Here is a 19,533-nt window from a genome sequence, read left to right on the forward strand (position 1 = left end):
AATCTCATTACATATTGTTTCAAACAGATTATAAACTTATAAGGGTTGGCCAGCCGTGATAACGTATTCATGATAGAAGAAGACTTTAGATTACCGTCTGAGCTTTCACTAGGGTCGGCTGATATCAGAATCCTGATTGATGATGAAACAAATAGTGGAACTTTACCTCGAAAACCAGCGTCAGAATATGAAGCATTTGACAAGTTGAAGAGGTCTGTTGAAGAGTGCCCGAACGACTTAAAAAGATGGGACAAAGTTTTCGTAGCCCTTGATGATAAGTTTGAGCAATTATATGACCCAGACCAATCAACCAAACCAGAAAATGGTAGTGATATCGATTCAAAGTTTAAAGAATACGTGAGAGTGATTTATCAAGACTTACTCAATAGATTCCCATACTTATCAGAATACTGGAAAAAGTATCTGATTCTTGAGTATAAATTGAATGGAATACAATCTTCAATAGATGTCCTTGAAGATTCAGTTAGACAATTCCCACACAGTATTGATCTTTGGTCAGATTATTTAAGCGCTCTCATATCGCAATACGAATTGATAGAGGATACTTCTAAGAGAGAAGAACAAATTAAGTTCATTAAAGGCCAATTTGGTTTATGTTTAGACAAAAATGGTTTGCATTTCAACTCAGATCCTCTATGGGATAGTTATATTAACTTTGAAAAATCATTAAACGAAAACCAAGAATCTTCTAAAGATATTTTACGGATATATTTAAAATTAATCCGAATTCCTCTCTACCAATATGCTCAATATTTTAACAGTTTTGTTGAAATAAATAAAAGCTTCGAGATAAGTGAAATAATTGAAGGAGATGACTTGTCCGAGTACCTACAAAAATTTCAAAAGACCAGCATAGATGAACTTTCTCTTATTGAAAAACATCAAATTATCGATGATTACTCATATGCTGTTTTCACCAAGACTCAACAGGCTGTCAATGATAAATGGACTTTTGAAAGCTCTCTTACTATTCAAGGCTTCAATATTCTTGATTTAGACTCTACTGAGCAAGAAACAGAAAAATGGAATTCTTACTTGAACTACGAAATAAATAATTTGAAAAAACTTGAGTCTTCAAAAGAAAAGGAAAAGCAGTTTCAATTCGATATAATTATTGAGTTATTTGAGCGCTCTTTGATCCCTAATTGCCTCTTCAATAAAAGTTGGTTAAAATACCTTGCATTCATATCCATATTCCAAGAAGAATCTGATTCAAAGTACGCGAGAATAAAAGGTATTTACGATAGAGCAGTCAGCAAATTCATACCACTTAACGAGACTTATTTCAGATTTACTTGTGTTGATTTCTTAATGAAATACGATAAATTTGAAATTGCCAATGAATATTTATTCGATTTAATCAAACTATACTTAGGTCAAACAAACAATAAAATGTACCATCAGAGGGAATACCTTTTATCGGTAAGAGAGCTTTTGAAATTATGGTCTAATTATGTACCCTCTTCAGTGATTATTTCTACTTTAGATGACATCATCACTTCATATTTTGATGAAGTTGATCGCTACAAGTCTAAAACCAATGAAGAAACTTCAAAATACGAATTCAAACCAGCATATGTATCCACTTTGGAAAACCTTTTGAATGATCAGTCTATTTGCATAATCATCTCGGAATACCTTGAATATTTGAAACTATATCCTGACTCTTCTAATCCAACTAAGATTCGAGAATTTTTCAATAAATATTTCCAAGTGAATGCGGTAGCCAAATCTACATTTTTCTGGAAATTTTTTGTTGAATACGAAGGTATGATACAACACAACATGACTAATTTAAAGCGGATCATTAGCTTTATGAAATCATATTCTTCCCTACCAAAATCTGTGGTTGATGCGTTGCTTGATTTAAACTACGAGATCATATCGGCAAACTATGCTCAAACTTTGAAAGAGTCAAATGGCTTTCCTGAAGAATCTATAATATCTTATAATTGTGATATATCTAATTCAGTTGTAATGAATAAATCGGCTGGCGAACGAATAATTCATAATAATCATTTCATACATTCAGATATAGAGACTAGATTAAGCAGAGGTCGCCAGCAAACTCCATCGGATACGAAAGAAAGTTTATTGCGATTAGCTAGAAAGCAAGCCGACAGTCCAGGTCTTTTCAGAGACTTTACGCCCGAAATCACAAATAAAATCGAAGATAAATGGATTCCTTTAAATACTTCTGAGATCGAAACTCCTCCTTTACCCACGTTCAAGAATGTGGAAAAAGCAGCATCATCATTTACACATCCAAAGTAAATAGAAATTTAGTATATTATTTAATTAATCATGTCTATATAGTATCATGTTGACGACCAATCACAATTAAATCCTTTCTTGTATTTGCTTTAGGGCCACATCTATTATCACCGTAAACTTCTACAATGCTTAATTTTGAGCAATTATCACTTATCAAAGACAATATGTCATCATCAACGGCTCTAACAAAACCAAGATCCCATTTAGTCAATAAAGATAAGCTTATCGAAGAGTAAAATTCTCTTTTCTTCTCCAGAGTATCATCATTATTTTCTTCACCATTTTCTATGGCTCCTTTAAGGGCTTGTTTATCAGGATCTAGATCATCCGTAAATATCTGTATGAGAAAATCTTTCGTTATATTGTAGCAAGAGTTTAAACTTAATTCAATTAAAGTGCTGCCCGAATGACTTAAAAGTGAATGTATACCTTTATCTCCCAAATCGATACATTTTGTAAGGTCGACGTTAATCAAGCCACCACTATTTACCTGGTGATACTCTACAAACGCAGATGAAAAACCTTGATCAGTGATTGAATCAAGATCTCTTAACGAGAGATCAGTTAAGTTAGGGCAGAATTTTGCCAAGCCATCAATCAAGAAGGAATCGGTTAAGTCAGAGCAGCCATCGACATTTAATGATATAAGAGACTCGCCAGTAATTGAAAGGAGATTTATAAGAAGATCATCAGTCACTAAATCCTTTCTATGAGGATAAGAGATTTCTAAATGAGTCAATTGAGAAGGTGTTAAATAATGAGGAATCAAATCATATACCGCCAGAGAGTCAATACCGTCCAAATGTGATAATTTAAGCAGAGTAAGCTTGGAACCACAATTTTCTAGTAAACTAATAAGAGAATCATTACCAAATCTATGGGTATTTCTTATTTCAAATTTTTGTAGCATTTTACCTTGCCCTTCAAAGTATTCTTGCCACATAGTGTCACTAATCAAAAAAGGCCCATTCAAGGCAAGACTTGTCAAATGGGGTAAATTAGAACTATAATATGAAATGTTATCATTATGTAGTTGACCGCACATAAATAAAGTTAAAGATTCTAAATTCGGACAATAGGATGCAATTTTATTCAAGGAATCACTATCAACATTCGAACAATCCCAAAATTCTAAAGATTTTAAAGCTGGATTCAAGAATAATGTCATTGTGGAATTATCCAAAGAACGATTCTTTGATAAGATACGGGAAATTTTATTAAGGTTAACTTGTCCAATATCACCGAGTACTTCGACATCATTGATATTCTGAGTAATCTTCTTGATACAAATATCCTGAAGTGTAGGAATCTTCACCGAAGATTTGTTCAATAATGCCTCGGCCATCTTCTTCCTTTTCTTACGGGCATTCAATTCACTCCTTCTAGCGTTTCTTTCTCTTTTCTTCAATTTTTCATTACACGCTTCACATAGGTAGCCATTTTTATTTGCATCGAAACGTGAATAGACAGTTAACTTGAAAAGATCTCCACAATCTGCACACTCATCTTCATCACCAAATTGCTTTATATCATTATTTAGTTCATCATCATCATCGGCATCGTCGTTACTTCCATTGAAGTCATCATCGTCATCATCATCACTGCCACTATCACCTGGAGACCCTGCACCACCAGTTCTTGCAGCTCGTCTTTTTCTTCTTGCAGCCTGTCTGATTTCCTCTTCCTCATCAACTCCGCTATTTTGAACCCCTATCCTATGGCTTCGTCTTGTCCTAGCTGGAGATGGCGATAGTTCTTGAGTCCCACTCAGAGCACTCTCCTGAGCCTGAGGACTGCCTGTTTCGGGTGAAGAAGGCGATCCAGATCTTTGATTAGCTTCTCGATTCTGACGTTCCCTGAACGCGTCCGTAATCCCTTCCACACGTAAAAACTCAGTTAAAGCAGAGCTGGGTCCACGAACCCCCGATGATCCTTTCGACCTTCTGGACATCTTACCTTGTGTGTTTGTCTAGCACCGGTTTTAATAAAGAATTTCCAATTTTTCACAACCTTAAGTGATCTAATCTCTATTCAAGTTGCGCTAACACAAAAGATTGTCAAAAGAAGGCAAAAAAAAGAGTGCGCTGCTCATAAAACGTCTCTACCTCTTTTTTTTTTTTCTCTCTTTCTTCAAAATCGCCACTAATTCGTTGATAAATTTCAATTTAACTTGACTTTATCTCTGAAGTTTCGTATAGGAATACTGTTCGATTGATCACCAACGGAAAGGCTGAGAATTGATTCGCTGTGACTTAACATAATCTTGATTGGGAGTTAATAAACTAGAAAAATAATGCAAATAATTTTTAAGGATTTCAAGAAACAAAAGGTTCCAATTGATGTTGAGCCATCCGATACCGTATGTTTTTTTCTAAATTTTCCATTTGATTGTATACGATCCAATTGAAAAAAGATTGTTACTAACTGTTACAAACTTCTAGGTTTTAAGTGCTAAAGAAAAGTTAGCCGCCGAAAAAGGTATCGAGGCATCTCAATTAAAGTTTGTTTACTCTGGGAAAGTCTTACAAGATGATAAATCATTAGAGTCTTTCAAAGTCAAGGAAGGCGATTCTATAATTTTCATGGTATCCAAGGCTAAGAAGGCCCCAGAAACTGCACCTGCACCAACTGCTGCATCAGAAACAAATCCAAGTTCGACTGAAGCAGGCTCATCTACCCTGGAATCAGCGTCAACTAATAATGCAGAAACCGCTGCTACAACTGGCGGAGAACAAGAACCAGGTTCTGCTTTTGCTCAAGGTAGTGAAAGAGAAACCACCATTCAAAATATTATGGAGATGGGTTATGAAAGACCTCAAGTTGAAGCAGCTTTACGAGCAGCATTTAACAATCCTCATCGTGCTGTTGAATACTTATTGACGGGAATTCCTGAATCCTTACAAGCTCCTCCAGCTCCTCAAGCAACCTCGCAAGCCCCTATAGCAGATTCCACCCATGATAGTACTGCTAATGATGATACCCAAGAAGAAGGGGGAGAGAATTTATTTGAAGCAGCAGCAGCAGCTGCTGCTGCTCAAGGAGGTGCAGGAGCAGAGGGGGATGCAGAAGGAGCAGCCGAAGGAGCAGGTGGGGAGCTTGGTGACGATGCTCAATTGAATTTATTAAGAACTGCTTTACAAAGTAATCCAGAACTAATTCAACCATTATTAGAAAATTTAGCAGCATCCAATCCCCAAATAGCTAGTTTAATTCAACAAGATCCAGAAGGATTCATCAGAACCTTTTTAGGCGGATCCGGTGAAGATCTTGGTCTCGAAGATGCAGAAGGAGCAGAAGGAGCCTTGGGTGGTGGTGAAGGCGAAACCGTTCAAATTCAAATTAGTGAACAAGACGAGAGTGCCATTAATAGATTATGCGAGTTAGGCTTTGATCGTAATTTGGTTATTCAAGTCTATTTAGCATGTGACAAGAATGAGGAGGTTGCAGCCGATATTCTATTCAGAGACATGTAGTCAAAGTATTAATTGTATAATAGTTTATATATCTCGCTGAGGTTATAATGTATTTCTCCTTTTACGATATCAATCTGGTGTAGTATATCTATTTATTTATTATTTAAAAACTTAACTCATTTAAACTTTTTATAATGGAATGCTTTTGCTCATCTTCTTCACTCAAAGGTGCATTACCTGGCTTAACAACAATGACACTATTAAGACCAGCATTCAATGCTGCATTAACCTCATTAACATTATCGCTCAAGAATAATACTTTAGAAGGCTTGTCATCATACTTGATATCTTGTAAGATCTTCTCATAAGAAGACTGTTCTTGTTTATAACCGGCAGTAGTGATATCAAAGTAACCAGAAAGTTTTGGATTCAAGTCAATCGACTCATCCCCATTCTTAACGTACTTAAACAATAATTTTTGAGCTGCAATACTACCCGAGGAGTAAATATAAGTATTTTGAACCAGTGGCGGTGGTTGGTTGAAGAATTCTAATGCATCGTCGTACAATGGTGCCTTCAATTCACCCAGTTCGTAGCCTAGCTTCCAAACCAACCCTTGGAACGATTTCAATGGGGCAACTTTTTGGTCAGTATCCACAAGATGCTTGATGTGAGAAGATAATTTCTCTTCACTTTCAGTGACTTCATTAGCAAATTCGGATAGAATCTTGGTGATTTGATCATCGGATTTCGAATCAAGAGGATATTTCAATTTGGATAAATACGATGGTGCCTGCTCCAAAAAGTACGGAAACAACGTGTCTTTGACAAAGGTGATTGGGCAGATTGTCCCTTCAATGTCAAACACAACAACCTCTATGGTATCCTTGAACGTAATCATTATCCTTCTATTTTAGCTCTACTTCTTAATGGAATTGGAGCCTTAAATGAACGTGCACTAAATATACAACCAACAGGCCCATACACCACGGAAAAGTAACAAAAAACGGTGTGACGTTTTTAGACCTTATTGTTTGCGCAAAATGATAGACACAAATTTACCCAACAACTTATCAGGATGAATAGAAAGTCAAGCTTCAGTTGTACCAGACTACACTATCAGTTGCTTGTTAATAATCTAGAGTAGGAGTACTTGACACCTAACTTGATACATTTACTAGTTTTTCCTAGATTTTACTGGAGGGTTTTTTTCAATAGCTTAAATCAGGATAAGAGTATCCAATCTTTGCAAGCATTAAGGACCAGGAAAAGATGTCCGATACTGGCAAACATTCGTTGTTTGAGGGTGATAAGGATTTTGTTAATGATGATCATATTTATGCGTTTGCTAAGGCATTAGTATGGGAGGAGACGGAGGAAATCAATGATGAAACTCCGATGAGTCCGTTGGCTCCCCAAACCAATAATTTGAGTGATGAAGCAGAACTCATTGATGATTTGAATGTTGATCAAGCCGGGATACTTCAGAGTAGTCCTTCGAACAATAGTAAGCCTGATCTTATCACCTCTAAAAGTGATTGGTACCCCGTCATAGATTCCAAAAAGACAAGAAACAATACTCAAAATTCCAATAACAGGAAAAGAAAGACATACTCTAAAAGGTCCAAGTTTAAGAAGGCTACTAAGAAACTTAGCAATGAGTTCAGATCAAGTGCTTCGTACACTTTACTTCGTTGGCCATTTTTAATAATCATAGTTATGTGGATCATAACTTTGGCAGTGTTGTATACTATAGTCCGTGCTTATGTTGCACTTCTGGAATATACGTTTACTTGGGTTGGAGAGCGCCGCCGTCTAAGAGACAGACTTCGGAACTCGAAATCTTATGAAGAATGGGTTGAAAATGCGTTAGCTTTAGATAAATACCTTAACCTAGATAAATGGTCGGTTAACCCAAAGTTTTCTTATTATGATTCCAATACAATCAAATTAACTATTTCGAAGCTACGCGTGTTAAGAAGTGAAAACAATGATTATGATTTGATGGTTTTGTTACAAGGATGTTTAAAGAAAAACTTTGCCGGTATTGAAAATAAACAGCTTTATTCTCATAGATACTACGGAACAAAAAACTTGGTAGAAGAGTATATCAACGAGGTTGTTGCAAGCATTAACAAAGTAATTGATTCACCTAAAATTGATTTTGATGCAAAACGTAAATTTTTCAGGGTTGTTTCTAAGAATTATGGTAAATCAGCTTTATGTTTGAGTGGTGGTGCTTGCTTTGCTTATACCCATTTTGGTGTTGTTAAGGCTTTACTTGACCATAATTTATTACCTTCCATCATGTCTGGTACTTCTGGTGGTGGGTTAATTGCCTCATTGGCTTGTACAAGAACCGATGAAGAATTGAAAAAATTATTGGTTCCTCAATTGGCTCGTAAAATTACTGCTTGTGAGGATCCTTGGTATGTTTGGATTCCAAGATGGTGGAAAACCGGGGCGAGATTTGATTCTGTTGATTGGGCAAGGAAATCGAATTTTTTCACCCGTGGTTCAACTACTTTTGCAGAAGCTTTTAAAAGAACTGGTAGAATCTTAAACATTTCAACTATTCCAGCTGATCCTCATTCTCCAGTGATTTTATGTAATAATATAACTTCTCCAAATTGTATTATTTGGTCAACTTTGTTGGCATCAAGTGCAGTACCCGGGATTTTAAATCCAGTGGTACTTATGATGAAAGATTCTAAAAACAATGATGTTATACCATTTAGTTTAGGGAATAAATGGAGAGATGGATCATTAAGAACCGACATTCCAATAGACTCATTAAATACGTATTATAATGTTAACTTTTCAATTGTTTCCCAAGTTAATCCTCATATATCGTTATTTTTCTTCGCTCCAAAAGGTACTGTTGGGAGACCAGTGGCTACATCACGTCGTAAGACACATAAGGAGAGATATGCTTCTTTAAGAGGCGGATTTGTTGCTACTGCTTTAGAACAATTATTCAAATTAGAAATCAAAAAATGGTTAGAAATTGTTAAATCATTAGATTTATTACCCCATTTTCTTGAACAGGATTGGCTGAGTATATTCTTACAAAAATTTTCCGGATCTATTACTATATGGCCACGGAATAAATTAGCAGATTTTTGGTATATATTATCAGATCCTACAGAAGAAAGATTAGCATCTTTAATATTAAAAGGTGAACGTTGTATTTACCCCAAATTATTGTTCATTAAGCATAGATTGTCTATAGAGAGAGCAATTGAAAAGGGTAGAAATTTAACAAAATTATCTAAGAATTTCAATGAATTATCAGCTACTCCAAGTGCAGGCATAGCTTCAAGTCAAGAAGGTATTCAATTTCAGACTGTTGATTTCAAAGAAGATGGAGATATTGATCAAAATACCGATACTAGTGATGAGGATGCAATAAATTATAAGAAAATTGATGATTTTGCACCAAGGAAAGCATTTGATTATGACGATGATGATGAGGATGAGGAAGAAGGAGATGAAGACTATGACGACGGCGAGTATTCACCTTTTTCCAATGAAGATAGTGATGATAATAGTGGAGAGGAAGAAAGAAATGACGGATTCATTCAGTCATTTTTTGGGAAATCCGATAAACCAAGACGCAATACAATCACTTAAAAAGGACATTTAAGCATAGAGTTTTTTCATTTTAGCATTTAATTTATTAAAATCTTTTATCGTGCCATTATTCTGTAGAATGTGATCGACGTAACCATAAACCAAGGGTAAGCTTTTATCATTCAAAATTTCAATTTCCTGTTGAGTAAATTTTGAAAGGACCCAAGATGCCATGGTATCTTTAGTAGCATTGGAAGGTTTGGGTCCAATGCCAATACCCAATTTAAATATTATAGCATTTTGCAAAGAATGACTCAGAAGAAAAGAATGAATTGATTTAACTCCATTATGAGATTCATTTTTTTTGAGCGCCGATAATTTAACTGAAGATAAAATTGATTCAAAGTCATCGAATAGAATGATCAAGATTGATGAATTTAGATTAATTTTCTCGATTTCTAAGAATTTTTTCAAAGATTTATGAGATTCATTCATGTAAGAATTTGATTTAACAAAGGTCAAATTATCAAAATCAGTTTTTGAATAAAGACCATTTTTAACTAATTGTTTTGCATTGAAATTCTTGATGAGGTCCGCAAGAATATAATGACCAGTAGAATGTCTATTCAAAGAACCGGGATTACCAATCAGAAATAGTATAACTTTTTTCTCCGAATCGTCAATGAAGGACATTAAAATACACGAGAAGAACCGTTTAAATAGAAATAATAATCCCGAAAGAGACTTGTTAAATGGGAAAACGTATTTTAAATAAAAACGTATTTTAAATAAAAACGTATTTTAAATACCGGTAAATGAGTCACGATCTCCAGGAGTTTATCCAGTATTTTTCAATCTGTTTCTTATCATCGGTAGTACTTTTAATGTTAATATTTGGGATTTTTTTCATAATCGTTGCAAACACCAGAGACAAATCCAAACAAATTTAAGCGAGGACACGCATTTTTCCACGAGAGAAAACAACTGATGGAGATCTTGATATGGACACTTTTCATTTATATATCTAACATTGATATAATACAAGGAATGGGTGAACCAAATGAAGAGGAACTTGTCAATATAGAAGAGGAAGAAGATGAATTTGGATCATTTGACGATGCGTCATTTGAGGCATCATTTGATGAATTTAACGAACTCGAAGAAACCAGTCCAGAAACATTAAAATTTGATGAAGAAATCTTTCAGAACCCGCAAGAATTTGATAAAAAGTTAGAAATGATCATGGACCAAACGTTTAGTAACACCCCCCACGACCAAGGCAAGAAGGAAGACCAACAATTGCTTGATGAACGTTCCAAACAAATATTTGAAGAGTTATCGAATATCCCACATTTACAACCACCGAATTGGATTAAACTGAAAATACGTCATAACCTATTAATAAAGTTGGGAGTGCCCATCAATTTAGACGAACTCAATGCAAAGGAAGAACAATCAAGATTGCAAGTCAAACAGCATACCCGGAAAAAATCAATTAACGAAGATGATATAAATTGGCAAGATTTTAATATAATTGATTATAAAGACTTACAACTCAGTACCGAGGTTAAAAACGAAATCATCAGTAACACTAACGAAACGTTATCGAGATTTGAAAATGAGATTTTAAACCATTCAACAAAACAATATTTGCAAAACACCAATCTGGATATCATTGACGATAAATTAAATGAAATGAATCAAATCTATGATGAATTGATTAAAATCAGTAGTGTTTGGTTGAACCAATTGGCTGAGTCCAAGTCCAATTTCGAGGTCTACGAATCGGTGGTCCAAAACTTGATCGGCTACAGTCAAAGATTGAAAAGAGAAGAAATATTGCAGGACTTGAACAAAGTGAAGTCAAAGTCTAAGAGTAAGAGAAAGAGCTTCTGGAGACCTTGAAAAAGCCTCCGTGCATTCCAAAACAAAAAACCTCTGTACACCAAATACAACCCGTGCATTCCAACAAAAAAACCTCTGTACACCAAATACAACCCGTGCACCGACTAAAACACCCGTGCACCAAAAAACCCTGCCCTTCGTTTTGTTATCCGAAAAGCGGGGTAGGCAGCCGCTCCGTACATATTGTGGGGGTGGGGTTCCTGGAGGCGTCGTGTGGCTACTCAAACCAGACCAATGGGTTGATCCATTAGGGCGACGATGTACGTCGGAGCTACCTCTACTACTCCTACTCTGCCACTTGTACACTTGTACTCCTTGTGTTCATAGTTGTACTCGTTGTGTTCATACTTGTACTACCCATGTAATTAATACACTAGTAACAGGTTGGGAATTAGCTATAAGGTATTCAGTAGGCATTCATGTAGAATAAGTAAAAACGCGCATTTCGGTTGTTCTGAATAACGTTAATCGTTGTTTCTCGGAGTGCTGGAGATAGTCATCGCCGAATGACTAATGAAGTGCTCCGGACATTGAGTACGCTCCGGACAGAAAGTATACGTATATATACGTATAGAATAGTTTAATCTATTGTAATACGGGCCTTGCTTAGTGAGTGTTTTTCTTAGTTGATTTTTCTTTTTCAGTTTTTCTCTTTCTTTTTCTTCTCTTCTGAGAAATTTATTTCAACTACTTCTTCTTCTGCTGTGTTTCCTTTATAGACTAAATCAATACCGTATTGGTTGTTATTCAACTATTCAACGTTAGTTATACGCTTGCTGTTACGAAATCAAGTTCCCCAGTGGAAAAGTTTGATAGCCGCCCACTACACAAATGGTTAAGCTCGAAGACCCTAACGGGGTTCATTCAGAGAATGAGTTATCCGACAATCGTCCGGATGATCATCAAGATGATCATCAGGATTCCAAGAAGTCATCCAATGATAAGAATAAGCCAAAAGCTTTTACTATAAAGTATAAAAGACCAAGGGGCCTGAGAGCCTGTGTTGTTTGTCGCCAGCGTAAAGTACGTTGTAATATTGATACTAATGTTCCTTGTCTTAATTGTGTTACTTTTGGATGTGAATGTATCTTACCGGAACCAAAGAAAAGAGGTAATGCTTCTGGTAAATCGAAAAATAAAAAACAAAAAACAGAATCTGATATAAAGAATGAATCAAATAATGAATTGAAAATTGATCATTCAAATGAAAATAGTAAACTGGAATCTCCCAAAATCCCCGATACCGTTAAAAAGGATAATAATACAACCATTACTTCTACCAGTGAACCAGTGCTTAATATTTCTCAAGAAAGTGTCCCTCCATCTTTAACTTCAAATTATAAAACAAGACCTTCAATCCATAAATCAAGAGTTAATTCAATAAATTCAAAACCAAACTTGACCTTTTTAGGTTCTTCTTCAATAAGTCTTGTTGCCCAAAAAGTTGGCCAAAATCACATTTCTTTAGCTGAAGATATTTTTGACGTCACTGAAAGCTCTTTGGATCTGGTTGAATTGGAAATTTTAAAATTAAGAGGGGCCTTTTTATTACCTTCAAAAGATTTAGCTACAAATTTAGTTAATTCGTATTTTGAACATGTCCATCCTTTAATGCCAGTTATTAATCGAACAGAATTCATGTCTAAATTTAATGATCCAAAAGATAATCCTTCGTTAATGCTATTACAAGCAGTTTTATTATGTGGTTGTAGAGTTTCTCAAAACCCCTTGGTGTTGGATTCAAAAGGTTCAAATAATTTAGCTTGTTTAACTTTTTTCAGAAGAGCAAAAGCTTTATATGAAACTAATTATGAAAGTGATCCAGTCTCAATCATTCAAACAGTTATTTTGATTGGTTCTTATTGGGAAGGCCCTGAAGATGTTACTCGTAACTCGTTTTATTGGACAAGAGTAGCAGTTAGTTTAGCTCAAGGTTTTGGTTTCCAAAGAGATATTAATAACGCTCCTGATTTATCTTCAAGTGAAAAAAAAATTTGGAGAAGAATTTGGTGGTGTCTTTTTGAAAAAGATCGTAATGTTGCAATTGCTTTTGGTAGACCAAATGTAATTGATTTAAATGATTGTGATGTTCCAATGTTAACTTTAGATGATTTTAATGAAGATGATCCTGAATTAGGAATTGTTTCTCCTTATCCAGTTAATGAAACTCAAGCACTTTATTTTATTCATTTAGTTAAATTAGCAGAAATTACTGGAATTATTATTAAACATCAATATACTGTTAAATCTGAACTGATGAAAAGAAAAAATAAATTTTCAATTATTCAACATTGTGATATGTTAATGGGTATTTGGTTTACTAATTTACCTCCTCAATTAGTTTTTTCATTAACTGATAGTTCCACTCAAAATTTTTATAGTTCATTATTGAATGCCCAATATTACAATCGATTATATTTAATTCATCGAGCCAATTTATTAAGAATGGCAAGATCTTCTTCAAATAATCCAAATAATTATAAATATCCTTCTTGGGGTATTAGTTTCCAAGCTGCTAGAATGATTTCAATTGTTCTGAAAATTTTATTAGATCGAGGCCAATTAATTTATTGTCCAGCAATGTTTGTTTATATTTTATTTAGTGCTTTAATGATGTTAATTTATCATGTCGATTCTCCAAATCAAATTATTGCTTCAACTGCTTCAGACTCTTTATTTATTTCAAGAGCAGTCATGAAAGAATTAACTGTTTATTGGCCAATTGCAAGGATTTTAATGAGATTGTTTGATAAATATGCAAATGATAAATTTAAAAGAGCAAAAGTTATTGAAAATGGTAATAGAATTGCGGAATTAGAAGAATTAAACGCAAATAAAAATTCTTTTAAATCAAATGATAATTTAAATCAATTCTACAATAAAGATTTAAAATCCAAAAGTGAAGTTGCTTCCACCAATTATGATCCTTCTAAAGATTATAATTCTCCAAATGCAATTTCTCCAAATACTAAAAATATTACAAATGGTAATACAAATGAACATTCTCATTCTGAAAATAATCAAAGACCTTTATATAAACGTACAAGAAGTAAATCAAAAAATCAAAAAGAGAAAAAAACAAAATCGAGTGATACTTCCCCTTCTTCCACTAATTCATTCCCAGATATTTCCCTTGTCACTGAAAGTATTCCAGCAAATCAAAATTTCTTTGATAATTTCGAACCAACTCAATTGTTCCCAAACGTTAATTTTAGTATTCCTCCAACAAGATCTCAATCCCCTGCTTTAAATCAATCTACAAACTTGAACCAAAATGAAACAAATGATATAATTGATGCCGCTAATGAATCTATAGCTGCCGAAAATAATAACCAATCTAATACTAATCCTCTCACTTTTGGTAATAACCTAATGGGTACAACGGCAAATGTCCCTTCAACCCCTGGTGAAGCCTTTAATACAAATTTCATTGACGCTTCCTTCATCAATATGAATATGCCTCCTTTAAACGAAGGTAGTGTCACTGACGATGTATCATCCTTATTCAACTTTCAAATTTAAATGCCCCCGACCAAAGAACTCTTATGACTTGCTACGCTGAAGGTATCTTTATGATATAGATTATCTCTCAACTGTGTACATGTATATATAGTATAATACGATTTGTTTTAAAAAAGAATCAATCCGTATGGCTTAGTCTGACCCCCAACCTTTTATATTTTGCAATTTTTTTGTTCTTTGCTTATTTTTTTTTTTTGCACCTTAATTTTGTCGCACTCTCTAGCCATATTCGAGTTTGCTTATCACTCCTCCACACAAGGGGATTTTCAAGGGGCTAAACCTTGAATAGCATTGTGTTCAGTTTGTGAAAAAACATTAACACTTTCAAGCACGAATTAGCCGGTAATTATGCTAGTAAATCCCCCTTATGGCCAACTGTAAAGTTTTTCTAAATCAATTTCTCATTCAACCAATACCAATTTCATATATAAGTTCGAAAATTTTCAAAATTTCCAAAACTTAGGCTTTGTGGCTCTTAGTTAAGGGAAGATATCCGAGATTTTTGGGGAGTCAACTAGTGAAAAGCTTAAGGTTAAAGCTATGAACGAACGGCATCACTTTATTTGAGTTTTCCCCATCGAAGAAAATTCAAATTTTGAAGCAGGGAAGTAGAATCAGAACTAGTTAAGGGCATATTGAGGCTAATTAAAGGGTTCAAAATGCATCAGAAGAGATACAGCTGCAAATGGAAGCGTGTTTAATTGAGCTTGTGATTAGGGATCAATGTTACAAACATTGAATATGCATATGCTTCTAATGGGGAATAACGCACAACGTAATAAAATATTTATTAAGTTATATATATTAAAGATTAAAAACTGGGGATATTCCAATCAATACCACTATTCACATTCAAAAAATACTGACTATCCAATAACATTCCGCTAGTATCTAAGTCAAATTCATCTGCACTTCTTTCATCAACTGCAGATGCATTAGTGTTGGAGGGAGGATAATTTCCTACCGAGTAGTCTCCGGTACCTGCATCGTCAGGTAATGGTGTCCCACTATTGATTAACAGATTATAATCAGGGGTATTAAGAACTGAGGGATTCCTTTCGTTAGCAAATTGTTTTGCATTTGAACTTTGGCCTTCCTCTTCAAATGTTTTTGAGCATGTGGGGTTGGGTGTTGCTGCATTCTTCTTACTTTTGGGGAATAATTGGGTGAATTCAAATTCTTTATAAAAACTTGATTCGATTGGAGGCATTTTTATTGTTTTGAGATTGAAGATTGGTAAAGTATAATCATCTTCCTTCCCAATGTCGTAATTATTCCATAAATCACTCTCTTCTTGATTAGTTATATTATCATTATTATCATTGAACTTGGAATTACCCTCAGATCCATTTAATAAAAAATTGATATTAAAAGGTTTGTTCGAAGTTCTTAAAGAACGCTCTTCATTCACTTGAAATTCTGAACAAATCAGGAAGAGTAATTTTTTAGCTTTTGAAACCATACCAGTACTTGATTTACTATGTTGTCCTGAATTAAGTCTTTCGGTAAAATATGTAATTAACATATAAGTAATACCAGGCCAAGTTTCATGACATTTTTGTATAAATTCAAGGCATGCTTCTAATTGTCTTTTTGCAGTTTTAGCCACTACTTTATTCTTCGAATCAGTATGGAAGCTTAGTAAAATCATTGTAAGTGATGTGGTATATATAACTTGACTTGGTAAAATACGAATATGGTCATTATCCATTTGTTCTTTCAAATATTGAGTAATAACTGATGATATATAAGCTGATTGGAATGAAATCCCCCAATATTTATTAGCACCTGATGATAAAACATGAGTTCCATTCACACTCGCAAATTTGACCCGATTTATGTGATATAATGTTATGTAATATAATGATCCTAGTAAACTCAGATAAAGATTAACTGAATTAGGATTATCCAAAGAAAATCTCAAATTATCAGGTAAATTACTGAAAAATATTCCCATAATTAAATTACATTGCTTAACAATTTTCATATTTCTTTTAAAATCGTTAGAATGATACTTTGGATGAACACTGTATTGTTCCAGCAATACAATTCCAATTATCTCCAGAAGTTTAGCAATATTAATAAAATATTCAGCTACCAAACAATCTTCAGTATTATTTATGTTGAAATTTTTCCCTTCATACATCACAAAATCATTTATTGTAATAACAGGCATATCAGTTTCATACAGATTGATAATACATGGTCGACCAAAACTAATTGCAACTGACCTGTCACGATAAAAAACCCACCACCATAATTTTTTCCAAATAAAATATTGTGTTTCTAAAAAAACATTCGTAACTGTATTACTTGAATTATACCTCTTCTTTAATAAAAATTCTAAATGACATTTGGTTGGATCTCTATGAAATCCAAAGGAATGACATAAAACAATAGCACTACGAATCCAATAAAATGGACCACGGCTTATATCTTCTGGACCTTCCCAATACCATGATAACAATGCAAGGACCTGTACTAAAACTGTTGGGTAGTTGAAAAATAAATGCCCGTCATCCTCATTCTCCAGGTCACCAACGTATTCAAACCTAATACTCGCATCATAAAGGGCTTTTATTCTATAATAAAAAACTTGACTTGTTGCATTAGCTGAACCATTTACATCCAATATAGCAGGGTGTTTACAGCAACGACTTCCGGCCAATAGAATGATCTGAGTTAAAATCAATGGAGGGTGTTTTCTAGGGTTAGGATCCTTAAAATGATTCAAAAATGCATCTTTATTTATTATTGGTGCTTGAGGATAAACATTTTCAAAAAAGGAGTCTATTAGAATAGAGCAAATATATTTGGATGGTAAGAAAAACGATTGTTTGATATTCAATATTGATAATTCAGATAAGATTTCATTGGTATCAATATTCGAATATGATTGATACTTTAATTTACCTTTTCCGGGTTTGGCAAGGCTCAGAAAAACTCCAACAGTTTTCGATTCCGATGAATCTTCCGTCTCTACGCTTTCGCTTTTCACAGAGCCTAAATCAGTTGGTGATTGTTCTTCGGCACCAAAATATGAAGCACATGAAGTTGGCCCGAAATAAGTATATTCCGTCAATTGACGAGTGTGGGTAACTTTTATACCTTTTGAGGAGGGGACTGATAAATCTAAATTAGGATCATTAGAATCATATGAGGGTGCTAGATTACGAGTTGAAATATTTAAAATTGGTTCATTTGGCACATAAAAAACATTATTAATATCTTCAGGATCGCCCATTGTATAAGCATTTTCATTTAAAGTGGAAGATTTATCTGAACTTGGTAAATTTATATGAGGGAGAGTCGGATTTAACTGAGGAGGTTGATGTTCATGCTTTATTGGGGGTGGAGTCTTTTCACTTTTAGCAGAGGTGGATCGAATAGGAAAAGAGGGTTTTTTTATTGGTGCCAAAGGAAATGATGTAGTAATGGGAGTAGTCAGAGGTTGATTATTTCGGAGGGGATATGCATTATTAGACTCATTAGGTATTGGTGAAGGGTAATTTGTCTGATTTAAAGGTGGAACTCGATTTATAGGTGAAACTCGATTTATAGGTGAAACTTGATTTATAGGTGAAGCTTGCTTTAAAGGCAGTGGTTGAGGGTACTCACTAGAGGCATTTTGCTGATCAGGTTGTTCAATTGTATTATACGATTCATGATTTTTATATCCCATATGAGGGTTTTCCTGCGCTAACAGTGACTTATGCGTTTGGTGATGGGATTGTTGCTGGACGAGTGGTTGATGCTGTTGTTGGAATTGTTGATGCTGTTGTTGGAATTGTTGATGCTGTTGTTGGAATTGTTGTTGCTGTTGTTGGAATTGTTGCTGCTGTATGGGATACTGCTGCTGGAACTGTTGGGGCTGATGCTGTTGAAATTGTTGAAGATTGACTCCATCCAAGTTCATTGGTATTTTTTGACCTTGGAACTGGGAATGTTGTATTGGCTGTGGGAACTGATTGTAAACCTGTTGTTCGGGCAATTGACCCGACACTGGAGGTTGGTAAGGCAAGGAAGGATTTCCAGGGACAATATGCTGTTGCTGCTGCTGTTGAAGTTGTAATTGTTGTAATTGATGAAACTGATACTGGAGTTGAGGGTTATATTGATTGACCTGTGGAGGCATCACGTAAGGCTGCATAGGATGAGGAGGAGGAGGAGCAAACACCCCGGACTGACTCATTGGATTCTGATCTAGTAAACTTTGAGCTGGCTTTGTTTTATTGGTCCTTTTTCTTTTGGATTCAGGGAATTTACAATCACAACCAAATGTTATACAATTCGAACAGGGGTAAGGGTATTGGGCCTCGGCATTGCATCTTACTTTCCGTAGACGACAAACAAAGCAAGCTCTCAGGCCCCTTGGTTTTCTAACTTTACCACTAGTATCCCCATTTGACTCTTTTGAATCTTTGGAGGAAGTCATTGAGTTATCGTAGAATTTTGATGGCTTTAGATCTTCTGATGCCAATTCAGATTCCATATTTCAATTGAGCTTAATGAATAGATATGGATATATATGTATATTCATACATACATATATATTTATATATCTTTTGTTATGAAATACAATTAAGCATTAGAATTTAAGTGTAGCAAAGATGAAATATGTGAAAACCTCAGCGGCTATATATGTATTATGAAATATCTTACACACACACTAAGAAACATATATACACACACAAACCAAGCAGCTGCGGTAGATCTCGACACTTAACTGAAATGGAATAACCCAAATGGAAAGGAAGACTGGTACGTCGTTGAACTGAATAAATCACCAGCGGTTGGTATTTTTTGTTTTTTGTTTTTTCAAATT

General features: G+C 34.6%; 9 protein-coding genes across 9 annotated transcripts; 5 read left to right on the plus strand and 4 right to left on the minus strand.

Moving 5' to 3' along the window:
* Positions 1 to 69: 69 nt before the first annotated feature.
* Positions 70 to 2,295, plus strand: PRP39 (Prp39p; the record flags this gene model as incomplete). Its single annotated transcript, XM_020218284.1, has 1 exon — positions 70 to 2,295. The coding sequence occupies one exon, from the start codon at positions 70 to 72 to the stop codon at positions 2,293 to 2,295; it is 2,226 nt and encodes a 741-aa protein (XP_020078425.1).
* Positions 2,296 to 2,329: 34 nt separating this feature from the next.
* Positions 2,330 to 4,234, minus strand: RAD7 (UV-damaged DNA-binding protein; the record flags this gene model as incomplete). Its single annotated transcript, XM_020224027.2, has 1 exon — positions 2,330 to 4,234. A coding segment is annotated over one exon (1,905 nt), but the record flags the coding sequence as incomplete, so codon positions are not given.
* Positions 4,235 to 4,414: 180 nt separating this feature from the next.
* RAD23 (Rad23p) lies at positions 4,415 to 5,826 on the plus strand. The gene is made up of 2 exons (XM_020222432.1): positions 4,415 to 4,654; positions 4,737 to 5,826. Exons 1-2 carry the CDS (start codon positions 4,589 to 4,591, stop codon positions 5,766 to 5,768), a joined length of 1,098 nt encoding a protein of 365 aa, XP_020078427.1. The 5' UTR covers positions 4,415 to 4,588; the 3' UTR covers positions 5,769 to 5,826.
* Positions 5,827 to 5,840: 14 nt separating this feature from the next.
* On the minus strand, positions 5,841 to 6,630 carry HYPBUDRAFT_151159 (putative acireductone synthase). Its single transcript, XM_020220356.1, has one exon. The coding sequence runs from the start codon at positions 6,607 to 6,609 to the stop codon at positions 5,872 to 5,874; it is 738 nt and encodes a 245-aa protein (XP_020078428.1). The 5' UTR covers positions 6,610 to 6,630; the 3' UTR covers positions 5,841 to 5,871.
* A 350-nt stretch (positions 6,631 to 6,980) lies between these two features.
* HYPBUDRAFT_154436 (uncharacterized protein) lies at positions 6,981 to 9,341 on the plus strand (the record flags this gene model as incomplete). Its single annotated transcript, XM_020222036.1, has 1 exon — positions 6,981 to 9,341. The coding sequence occupies one exon, from the start codon at positions 6,981 to 6,983 to the stop codon at positions 9,339 to 9,341; it is 2,361 nt and encodes a 786-aa protein (XP_020078429.1).
* A 9-nt stretch (positions 9,342 to 9,350) lies between these two features.
* HYPBUDRAFT_154437 (uncharacterized protein) lies at positions 9,351 to 9,974 on the minus strand (the record flags this gene model as incomplete). Its single annotated transcript, XM_020222037.1, has 1 exon — positions 9,351 to 9,974. The coding sequence occupies one exon, from the start codon at positions 9,972 to 9,974 to the stop codon at positions 9,351 to 9,353; it is 624 nt and encodes a 207-aa protein (XP_020078430.1).
* A 393-nt stretch (positions 9,975 to 10,367) lies between these two features.
* HYPBUDRAFT_95491 (uncharacterized protein) lies at positions 10,368 to 11,177 on the plus strand (the record flags this gene model as incomplete). The annotated part of the gene is made up of 1 exon (XM_020223943.1): positions 10,368 to 11,177. A coding segment is annotated over one exon (810 nt), but the record flags the coding sequence as incomplete, so codon positions are not given.
* A 616-nt stretch (positions 11,178 to 11,793) lies between these two features.
* Positions 11,794 to 14,817, plus strand: CTF1 (Ctf1p). Its single transcript, XM_020222433.1, has 2 exons — positions 11,794 to 12,044; positions 12,117 to 14,817. Exons 1-2 carry the CDS (start codon positions 12,018 to 12,020, stop codon positions 14,706 to 14,708), a joined length of 2,619 nt encoding a protein of 872 aa, XP_020078432.1. The 5' UTR covers positions 11,794 to 12,017; the 3' UTR covers positions 14,709 to 14,817.
* A 702-nt stretch (positions 14,818 to 15,519) lies between these two features.
* HYPBUDRAFT_145785 (uncharacterized protein) lies at positions 15,520 to 19,200 on the minus strand (the record flags this gene model as incomplete). The annotated part of the gene is made up of 1 exon (XM_020219926.1): positions 15,520 to 19,200. The coding sequence occupies one exon, from the start codon at positions 19,198 to 19,200 to the stop codon at positions 15,520 to 15,522; it is 3,681 nt and encodes a 1,226-aa protein (XP_020078433.1).
* Positions 19,201 to 19,533: the final 333 nt, after the last annotated feature.

Source organism: Hyphopichia burtonii (assembly GCF_001661395.1).
Source record: "Hyphopichia burtonii NRRL Y-1933 unplaced genomic scaffold HYPBUscaffold_1, whole genome shotgun sequence".
Classification (NCBI taxonomy): Eukaryota; Fungi; Ascomycota; class Pichiomycetes; order Serinales; family Debaryomycetaceae; genus Hyphopichia; species Hyphopichia burtonii.